General features: G+C 41.8%; 1 protein-coding gene and 1 pseudogene across 1 annotated transcript; both read left to right on the forward strand.

Annotated features, from left to right (window-relative positions):
* Nucleotides 1–5,368: 5,368 nt before the first annotated feature.
* Nucleotides 5,369–6,307, forward strand: LOC116579164 (vomeronasal type-1 receptor 4-like). The gene is given in 1 exon segment (XM_032324160.1): nt 5,369–6,307. A coding segment is annotated over 1 exon segment (936 nt). The 5' UTR covers nt 5,369–5,371.
* Nucleotides 6,308–8,196: 1,889 nt separating this feature from the next.
* LOC116580043 lies at nt 8,197–8,683 on the forward strand (annotated as a pseudogene).
* Nucleotides 8,684–11,081: the final 2,398 nt, after the last annotated feature.

Consider the following 11,081-nt stretch of genomic DNA (forward strand, 5'->3'; position numbering starts at 1 on the left):
AGGATTATGATGGATTCCTGTCTCACATTGAGGTCTTTCATCCATTTAAAGTTGATCTTTCCATATGGTGTAAGAGAATAGTCCAGGTTCATTCTTCTCTATGTAGCTGTCCAATTTTCCCAGCATCATTTATGGAGGAGACTGTCTTTTTTTCCAATGGATCTTTTATTCCTGCTTGGTCAAAATTATTTGACCATTGAGTTGAGGGTCCATATCTGGGCTCTCTGTTCTGTTCCATTGGCCTATGTGTCTGTTTTTGTGCTAGAACCATGCTGTCTTGGTGTTCCAAGCTTTGTAATATAGCTTGAAATCAGGCAACGTGATGCCCCCAGCTTTGTAAGATTTTTCTAAAAGTTAACAGAGAGAGGGTGACAAATCCTGAGAGACTCTGGACTCCAGGAAACAAACTGAGGGTTCCAGAAAGGAGGGAGATTGGGCAATGAGGTAACTAGGTGTCAAATATTAAGGAAGTCACGTGTTGGGATGAGTACTGGGTGTTACACAAAACTGATGAATTGCTGAACACTACAACAAACACTAATGATGTACTATATGTTGGCTAACTGAAAAATAAAATCAATAATAATAATAACAAATGAGAAAAAAGTGAAATGTGCACCCTGAGATCAAGTCACACTATCCACCACCAAGCCAGGCAGGTGCTCCAAGGTCATTCTCCTTTCTAACACAATAAAACTATCCCACATATGTAAGAAACACTTGTGTTACGCCTTCATTTCACTCCCTGTCCATATACAGATTCCCTGCATTGACACAATGATGACATATTTGTCTGTTCTCAGAAATCTTGGGTCCAGTCATTCAGGGATTTATTTTATTGTATTCATTCTTTAGTCTGTATTGAAGATCAGTTACCACTCTTCCTTTTTCTTTGTCCTCAGTGATAGTGACAGTATTGAGAAATGCTGTCTTTGTTTTGCAGAATGTCCCTCATTGTCGCTGTCTCAGATTGTGTCTGTCATTTTGAGTTCAGGCCCCTCCTTGAAGAACAACTTCTAGACACAGATGATGGTGGGACCTCCTGAGTTCCTGAGCTCAGAGGCTAAGGTGATGAGGAAATGTCGGTGCCCTAGATGTGTGGTTGAACTTCTTCCTGGGAGAAGCAGGAGAAGTGGTTTGATTGTCAGGGTGAGCTGGGGAGAGAGGGTGTATCCACAGATGTTCAGGCTCCTGGAGGAGTGCAGTCATCTCTCAGATGCAGGATGACCAGAAGCTTTTATTAGCGTGGAACACCCCATAGAAGCTCTTTCAGGAAGATACCCAGATGATTGCCAGGCTCATTTCAATTTGAGTAGTGTGGAGCTAAATGGACCTCAGTACTGGGTTCCCAGTTAGGATCACTTGGGGAGATTCACAAACACCATCACTCGTGCTCTACTCACCCCCCATTTTCATTCTGTCAGTCTTTGACTCTGTAGGACACATTTCTAAGAATGGAGCCGAAGCTCTGGCCCATGGGGACCCATGGGGACTGCTCTACATGGGGTGTTTTGTTTTTTTAGATTTTATTTATTTACTTGACAGAGTGAGAGAGAGAGATCCCATGTAGACAGAGAGGCAGGCAGAGAGAGGGGGAAGCAGACTCCCTGCTAAGCAGATAGCCTAATGCAGGCCTGGATCCCAAGATCCTGAGAACACAACCTGAGCCAAAGGCAGAGGCTTAACCCACTGAGCCACCCAGGCACCCTCTGCATCAGTTCTCTAGAAGCATTTGTATAGGCCCATCCCCAGTGCTGTTGCAGGATTTGGGATGTTTCTAGAAGGGCAATGTTCCTGACGACAGGTGAGGAAAAGCTCATGCCATGACCTTCAGATCAGAGCTGTGTGTCTTTGAATCCCTCCTGCGGTAAAGGATATGCAACAGCAGGTTTTTCTGCATTTCAGGGAACTTCTCCTTGGGGGGAGGCAGGTGACAAGGAAAGATGTATCAGTTTGCTGGTGTTGTCATAAGAGAGACCATGAGCTGAGGTCTAAAGCAATGGGAATTTATTTTCTGGCAGTTCTGGAGGCAAACAGTCCAAGATTAAGGTGTCCTCAAGTCCATGTTCCCTCTGAAGGTCATGATGGAGCATCTCTCAAAGGCTCTATCCCAGCACTCTGTTCGTTGCTTGTGGCCAAACAAATTTGTGTTCCCCCAGATTTCCTCTTTCGTAAGGATACCAGTCATGATGGTGGCTAGCTGCCACCCAACTCCACCTGACCTCATCTTACTAGATTCTATCTTGAATGACCCTATTTCCTATGAAGGGCATATTTTGAGGGACAGGGAGTTAAGACTTCAGCATATTAATTTTGATGAGACTCAGTGCAACCCATAGTACAAGGGGTATGTTGGTCCTTTTGAAAAGGGAATCTTTTTACTTATTTATTTATTTTTCCAGAAAACAAAAGTTGAGGGAACATTTCCCCACTTCTTTTATATAAAAAATTTTTTTATTGTGTTATGTTAGTCACCATAAAATACAGCATTAGTGGGGCACATGGGTGGCTCAGTGTATTAAGCCTCTGCTTTCAGCTCAGGTCATTATCTGAGGGTACTGGGACTGAGTCCTGCATCAGGCTCTCTGTTCAGCTGGCAGCCTGTCCCCTCCTTCCCCCGCCTCTCTGCCTACCTCTCTGCCTCTCTGCCTACCTGTGACCTTTCTCTCTGTCTAATAAAAATAATTATGCCTCCATCATAAAGGACGAATATCCAACTTTTGTAGCAACATGGACAGGACTGGAAGAGATTATGCTGAGTGAAATAAGTCAAGCAGAGAGAGTCAATTATCATATGGTTTCACTTATTTGTGGAGCATAGCAAATAGCATGGAGGACAAGGGGAGATGGAGAGGAGAAGGGAGTTGAGGGAAATTGGAAGGGAAGCTGAACCCTGAGAGACTATGGACTCTGAAAAACAATCTGAGGGTTTTGAAGGGGCGGGGGTGGGAGGTTGGGAGAACCAGGTGGTGGGTATTGGAGAGGGCACAAATTGCATAGAGCACTGGGTGTGGTGCAAAAACAATGAATACTGTTACGCTGAAAATAAATTAAAATAAATAAATAAAAGATTTTAAAGAAAAATACACCATTAGTTTCTTTTGCAGTGTTCCAAGATTTGTTATGTATGTAAAGGACACCTTTAAAGTGTGTGGTTTTTTCCATATAATGAGAAAGAGGCCTAGAAAACTGGGGAGCAAAGGGAAAAGGTGAGCTGCATTGGGCTCTCTGCTCTGTAGGGAGCCTGCTTCCTTCTCTCTTTCTCTGCCTGCCTCTCTGCCTACTTGTGATCTCTGTCTAGCCAATAAATAAATAAAATCTTTTTTTTTTTTAAACAGGTGCTAGCGAGAAACTTGTAGTTGTTCTTCATAATTGGCACCTGGGAGAAAGGTTTTCAAAAATATTCTCAGCTCCCAAGCCCGTCAGTGCCAATGCTGCTTCAGGTGAAATGATAATTGCAGTTGTGAAGGGAGGGGAGCTCCCAGAGTCATAAAAACACATCTCACTGCCCAGCAATCCTCTTGCACCTGTACTGCCAGCTCTGACCATCACCCTGAGCTCTCCAGTTGGGCAGCAGGAAGAATTTGGTGGGTTCTCTGCATCTTTCTACCTGAGAGGTACAATCTGGAAGGCAAGGGGTTGTCTCAGGAGTCCAGGTAAGGGAGCATAGTGGACAAAGGGGGATTTCTATGTATGAATGTGGTCCAGTGCTGAAGCCGGGTATGGAGGTGGAATCCATCCTGAGGCAGGAGCTGAGTCAGTAAAGAGAGATGTGGACCTAGATTAGCACCCACCCCTGATGGCTGCTGAGGCCACAGAGTAGAATCCTCTTCGACAGTGACTGTTGTGTTTTTATCAGAGGGGTCATCAAAAATGACTTTTTGAAGGGTTAATTTTAATTCCACTTACCTAAACCATCAGAATCACATTTTTTTTACATGTACAATATAGTAGTTCAACACTTTCTCCAAAGATCTCTAATTTTAATATGCCTAAGGACTGTTGTTCTGGAGTGATTCTGCTGTTGAGTCTGTGTTACTGGAGCCATAGCATAATTTGCAGATCTTGACATGTGCACGCATAGCACCTCCATGTTTGTAATAAATGTTGGATGTATATATAGAAATCATGTGATCATGAGCAGACACAGTGTGTCAGAGCACAGTTGCTGGAGTGGACATGTTTCTCTAACTCTGGGTCTATGAAGTGCTTAATGGATTAAATACTTGTGTATCAAATGGTTATTGAGGGACTTTTTCCATTAAATTAGGGAAGCATCATTTAAGAAAAGTAGAAATTAATGCTTTTCAGATATGATTTTTACACTATAATGTATGTTGTGTTGTGTATGCTGCTATTAAATATTAGAATACCAATCCAAAAACTATGTCACTTATACAAGATACAAGATTTTTACTGTATATTGCATTTTGCATGTCTGGTATTTCAGTATCTTGCACAGATCTTGCTTTACAGCTACTAATTTTATTTCATCAGGTATTCATAATTACATACATAATACATATATGATCTGAATGTAGTCGTTATTTTGTTTCTACTTTACACAATGTAATCTGCCAGTGGTGCTTCTTGTGCAGAGTCTATGCCTTGTACATTTGCTCCTGGAATGAAAGCAAATGATTCTTTCTGTTGATGTGCTAATTTTAAGTCATTCCTGCATTCATTTAGTCCAGCTTGTCATGGGGCAGGGTCCTGCACCTTTGGAGTACTCTAGTCAGTGTATCTATAGTTTATTACTAACTCTAAAGCTTTATTTACATTCATATTTGATTATGGAAAAGTCTTCCTAAATAAGTGAAAACTCATCATTAAGAAAAGTTCAAATATGGCAGCAATCTCAATTCAGATGACAAGGTACAAACATAAGACTACATTGAGATCTGATTTATTTAAAGAACCACAGCTGACTATTTTTTTTTTTTTGTATAGTATGGATTGAGAGTACCAGCTTTGTGACCAGCCCAGCCCGGTTCCAGTCCCCACCCTGGATTGGTGAGTGAATTGAGACAAAGCAGTTCACCTCTGTGTAACTGTGTTATCCTCATCTTTATGAGGAATGCAGTAAGGAATGCCTCCTGAATCTGTGAGAAATAAGAAGTGACCCCCATGGGTGCCCATTAAACCAGCAATTCACACTTGCAAGTGTTTGGCAATGGCTGTGTATATAACTCTTGGAAGGCCCAAAATGACAGAAGAACTTTGGTATTTCAAAGTAGGGAGTGTAGAAATGTGAAGAATATCAGATTTCAATCGACACAATTTGTGTGGCGCACAGGTGATATTCCCATGCAGGATCCTCTAGCCCAGAAAACAGAGATCAGTCACTGATATTTGACTGAGAACTGACAGGATGGCCACAAGGGATCTGACAATAGGAGTGATCTTCTTAATACAGACTCTAATTGGAATTCTGGGGAACTTCTCTCTTCTTTACCTTTATCTCCTCCTTGATTTTACTGGGTGTAAGCCAAGGCCCACAGATTTGATTGTCAAAAACCTGACTGTAGGCAACATTTTGGTCCTGTTCTCTATTGGTATATACAATACAATGTCATCCTTTGGGTGGTATCACATCGTTAGTGATTTTGGATGCAAATTTTTCCTCTATGTGCCTGGGGTAGGCAGGGGGGTGTCCATTGGCACCACTTGCCTCCTGAGTGTCTTCCAAGCTATCACCATCAGCCCCAGGAACTCCAGGTGGGCAGCACTTAAAGGGACAGCTCCCAAGTGCATGGTCCCTTCAGTTGTCCTGTGCTGGGTCTTGCAGATACTGGTAAATATCCTGTCTCCTTTGCTTATGACCGTCACTTTGAACAACAAAAATATCACAAATAGAAAAAGTTTCGGGTGCTGATCAAGTATTCGTCTAGAGAAAAGCAGGGAGTTACTGAATGTAGCATTGTTGTCATTCCCTGATGTGGTATTTTTGGGGCTCATGCTCTGGGCCAGCAGCTTCATGGTCTTCCACCTGTACAGGCACAAGCAGAGGGTCCAACATATTCTTAGGACCACCATCTCATCATCGCCTGAGTCTACAGCCACCAAAACCGTCCTTCTTCTATTGAGCACCTTTGTCTACTTTATCACGCTCTCCTCTGTCCTTCGTAGTCTTTTGGGTGTTTTTGATCATCTCAGCTGGTACCTTTTGAACACCAGTTTGGTGATCACTCTGTGTTTCCCAACCCTCAGTCTCTTTCTGCTCATGAGCCATGACCCCAGGATATCCATGGTCTGCTTTGCATGGATCAGGAATATAAAATCCCCTCATGTTATGAGAAACATGTAAATTGTAGGAATTTCCTTAATGTTCCTAATGTTGGTAATTCACTCATCCCCTCAGGGTCCCGAGTACAATGATGCGAAGCTACCAGAACATCTTGATCATCTCCTTCAAAGTTAACAATAAGTCATACTTGTAATTGCAATGTGATACTATATTATTATCTTATAAATACTCATGTGTTTGAAGTTTCGCTATTGGTCAGTGGAGGAGCATAGAAAGTATGCAATTATAAACACCAGCTCCTGAAACAATCTGAATATTTTTGAGAAGTCTTTGTGTGTGTCAGGTAAATTTGTCACCTACATTTCCCAGAAGTGAAGTAGGCACTGAAGTGTAGGGGAAGGAGCATGAGAATGGATCAGCTTGTGTCAGGTCATTGGTGAAACTGAAGAGAAATGTACCAGAGGGAAATTCAGTCAGTGAGTACAGGTTTAGGGGTCAGTGGTCATTTTGTAGTTTTCCTACTAGAGGGGCAAGAATTAATCATGTGAAGTATGATGCCATGGGAGCTTGGGAGATGAGCACTGTAAACATTTTCAGGTAGAAATGGACAGGCTGAACTGGAATGGGTAGTGGAGAGCATAGAATTACATTTTACCTAATTCGTAACATCAGTTGATTGTAACACTTTTAAATGACATGAATTCCATAGAATCTGCGTCTGTGGAAGGCAGATCTTTCTCTCCTTTGTGAAGGGGATTTGGGCCTGTTGGCAAGAAAGGGGTTTGGTGGTGATCCTTCATATCCCTGAAGTGATGAGAGTAGTTTATGGTGGAGACTTTCACTGAGTTTGGAGAGCTGAAGGGAGAGCCATTTGAAAGGTAGAGACATAAATCCTTTCTGTTTATGTGGAGGTTGTGGCTCCTTGATTTTCAATTTTCCTAAATGTAAGGAGAGAGGTTCTTTTTTTAAAAGATTTTATTTATTTTTTATTTTATTTATTTATTTACTTAAGAGAGAGAGTGAGAGAGGGTGGGCCCCATGGAGAGGCAGAGGGGAGGGAGACGGGAGGAAGTAGGAATCTGAGGGCGACTCTTCACTATGCATGGACCTGACTGTGGGTTTCATTGCACAACTGCCAGATCATCGCTTGAGCTGAAGCCGAGTCAAACACTCAGTGGACTATTCCACACAGACGCCCCCCACCCCCGCCCAGAATGATTTTTATGTAGTTGATATCTACGTGTGTATCTATCTATACCTAGATATAGATATGTATGTTCTTTTTTTTTAAGGCTTTATTTATCCATTTGACAGAGATCACAAGCAGGCAGAGAGGCAGGCAGAGAGAGAGGGGGAAGCAGGCTCTCCACTGAGCAGAGAGCCCAGTGTGGGCTGGATCCCAGGACCCTGGGACCATGACCCAATCTGAAGGCAGACGCTGCAACCGACTGAGCCACTCAGGTGCCCCTAGATATGGATGTTCTTTAGACTGTGTATACAACTTTGTTCCAAAAAGTGGAACCCATATTTGTAGCTCACATGGAACACTTAAATTGTTTCCAGAAATTTGATCACAACACAAGAAGAAAAAATAGATATTGACACAATCATACCTATAGCTGTGCATGTATGGATCTATTTGTATGATCTCTGTGCCAATATACAATACAGATGTAGAGTTAGTCATGTTTGTTATCTACCAATCAATGTACTGGAGCTTTGTCCTTTAGGGAAAATTTTCAATAGTATTAGTTATAATAATGCTCAAATCAAGGCCTATGTGATCTGATGTGTATATTGCCATGCTGATTGTTTGATTGTTAAAGATCCATGAAACGCACTTTTCTTTTCCCTATTTTAACTCTATTGTTTTGCCATATCTCTTGAAATAACATCCTGTGAACAGAAGAAAAGTGTGTTTTATTTTAAATGGAGTAATTAGAGTAAAGATGGCACTGCCCGGTGGTTGTCCAGAGGAAAAGGGCTGTCCACCCCATGGAAAATCTGTTCTTTCTGAGTGGGTGGTCATATGCTACCTATTCCTGCTGGAACTCTTCATATTTCTGTACGAAGCTGTCCTGCTACCATCTCCAATAGCTGATCTAGCAGTGGATGTGGTGATACCTCTCCTGAGCCTTGGAATTGAAGGAATGTGAGTCTTTCTTGGTGCAAAGGGAAATCTGTGCCATTGAAAGATGGCACTTGGTATTAGGATGGACTTTACCTTCCCATCTGCCATGCTGTCCTCCTACTGCCTGCTACTGCAGACTTCTGTGCTCTTGCCAGGATGTCATCATGAACAGCACCTTGCTCTTGTCCTGTGGCTCAGAGCTGCTGCTTGAGGTTCTCACTCTGGCTGTTTTCTCCATTATGGAAAGGATTTCAAGTACAAAGATTTCAGCCAGGAGCCATCATGGGCTTTGGCCACAACAGTGAGACTTGGTGGGACAGTTTGTCCTGGGAATGGTCACAGCTTTTCGTCAGCACAGACATTTGGGTAATACACTGAGCCCAAGACAGTGGACATCCACTACTATATTTTTTAGGATTCTATTTATTCATATTTGAGAGACAGAGAGAGAGAGAGAAAGAGAGAGAGAGAGAGAGAGAGAGAGAGAGCGAGCATGCAGGAGCAGGTGAGAGGGGCTGAGGGAAAAGAAGACTCTCACTGGGCAGGGAACACTCAGTCCCAGGACCTTGGGATCATGAACTGAGCAGAAGGCAGATGCTTAACTGATTGAGCTCCCAGGCGCCTGGTGTCCATTTCCAAAGCAAGCCCTCTTCTATCACAAGAGACTGTTCTACCCTCCAGATTGGGAGGGGCAAGGCTGCCCCCTCCGAGCCCTTCTCAGAAGCAATTTCATGCTGCTCTCCAGTTCTCTTTGATATTCCTGGCCAGAGCATCTTGTGTGGACCAAGTAGTAAGTAGTGTGGGCTTCAAAAAGGACCAGAGTCTCATACTCCCCATATGTGCTGTGCCACCCTTTACAGTAACAGAGAGAGCCTTGGGATGATCTGCTCCCAGGGTGACACAAATCCCCTCAACTCGTTCCTCAGAGACTAAGCTCCAGGACTTCTCAGAGGCTCAGTGTTATTTTCCTGCTCTTATTTTGAAAGACACATCTAAAAATAATAAATTTGCATTTTTTGGTCAAAAAACAATAAAGGAAGTAATAACTCCATTTACATTTAATATAATAATTCATATATTTAACATATCAGAGGGTTTATTTCCTCCTTTTATATATGTAAACTCTTAATTTTTAAACATAATTTTCATTAATTGAAAACATAATTTTCATGTTATAATTCCATGTACTAATTGACCCCTTTTCTGAGTTGTATCCTTATTTCTTAGTTCTATTTATTATTATTTTTTATTTAAAAAATTGGGGGGGCTCCTGGGTGGCTCAGTTGGTTAAGCAACTGCCTTTGGTCATGATCTTGGGGTCCTGGGATTGAGTCCCACATCGAGCTCCCTACTCAGCAGGGAGTCTGCTTCTACCATTCACCTCTCTCTTCTCATGCTCTCTCTCTCAAATAAATATATATAATCTTAAAAAAATTAAAAAAAGAAAATTTCTTATTGTTACTTACCATACACTACCTCATTAGTTTTTGATGTTGTTTTCCGTAATTCATTGTTTGCGTATAACACCCAATGTTCCCTGCAATATGTGCCCCCCTTAATCCCATTAATGGGCTATCCCATACTTTCACCACTCCCAAATCCTGTTTGTTTTTCAGGATCCAAGGTCTCTCATGGTTTGTCTCCCCCTCCATTTTCCTCCACCTTAATTTTCCCTTCTTTCTCCTAATGTCCTCTATGTTATTCATTATGTTTCACAATAAGTGAAACCATATGATAACTGAGTTTCTGTTGTTATTTCACTTAGCATAATCTCCTCTATTCCCATCCATGTGGATGCAAAATTTTAGTGTTCATCTTTCCTGGTGACTGAGTGATATCCCATTGTATATATGAACCACATCTTCTTTATCCGTTTGTCTTGTTGAAGGGCATCTCGGCTCTTTCCATAGTTTGGCAATCATGGACATGGCTGCTATGAACATTGGGCTACATATGTCCCTTGTTTTCACTACATCTTTGTCTTTGGGGTAAATATCCAGTAGTGCAATTGCTGGGTCATAAGGTAGCTGTATTTTGAATGTTTTGAGAAACCTCCACATTATTTTCCAAAGTGGCTGCACCAACTTGCATTCCCACCAACAATATTAGGAGGGATTTGAGGGAGGTTTTTGTTCACTACATCAGTATCTTTACCAGTTATTGGTCTGTTCATGTGGCCAGTTTCTTCTTGTTTCAGAGTGGTAGTTTTTTTAGGTTTCCAGGAAGGCATCCATTTCTTCCAGGTTGCTTAATTTGTTGGCACATAGTTTTTGTTTTTGTTGTTGTTTAGGACCAACTTTGCAGTATACCATAGGTTTAAGACTGATGTGTGTTCATTCTCATTAGTTTCCATGAATTGTTTAAGTTCTTCTTTAATTTCTTGGTTGACCCAGTCATTATTTAGCAGGATGCTCTTTAACTTCCAAGTGTTTGACTTCCTTCCAAATTTCTTCTTGTTGTTGTGTTCCAGTTTCACAATATTGTGGTCTGAAAATATGCAGGGATATTCTCAATCTTTTGGTATCAGTTGAGACCTGATTTCTGACCCAGGATATGGCTACTCTGGAGAGATTTCCATGTTCACTCAAGAAGAATGAGTATTCTGTTGGTTAGAATGGAGTGTTCTGTACGTATCTATGATGTCCTTCTGGTCCAGTGTGTCATACAAAGCTCTTGTTTCTTTGTTGATCTTCTGCTTAGATA

This window comes from Mustela erminea, chromosome 19 (genome assembly GCF_009829155.1).
Source record: "Mustela erminea isolate mMusErm1 chromosome 19, mMusErm1.Pri, whole genome shotgun sequence".
Lineage (NCBI taxonomy): Eukaryota > Metazoa > Chordata > Mammalia > Carnivora > Mustelidae > Mustela > Mustela erminea.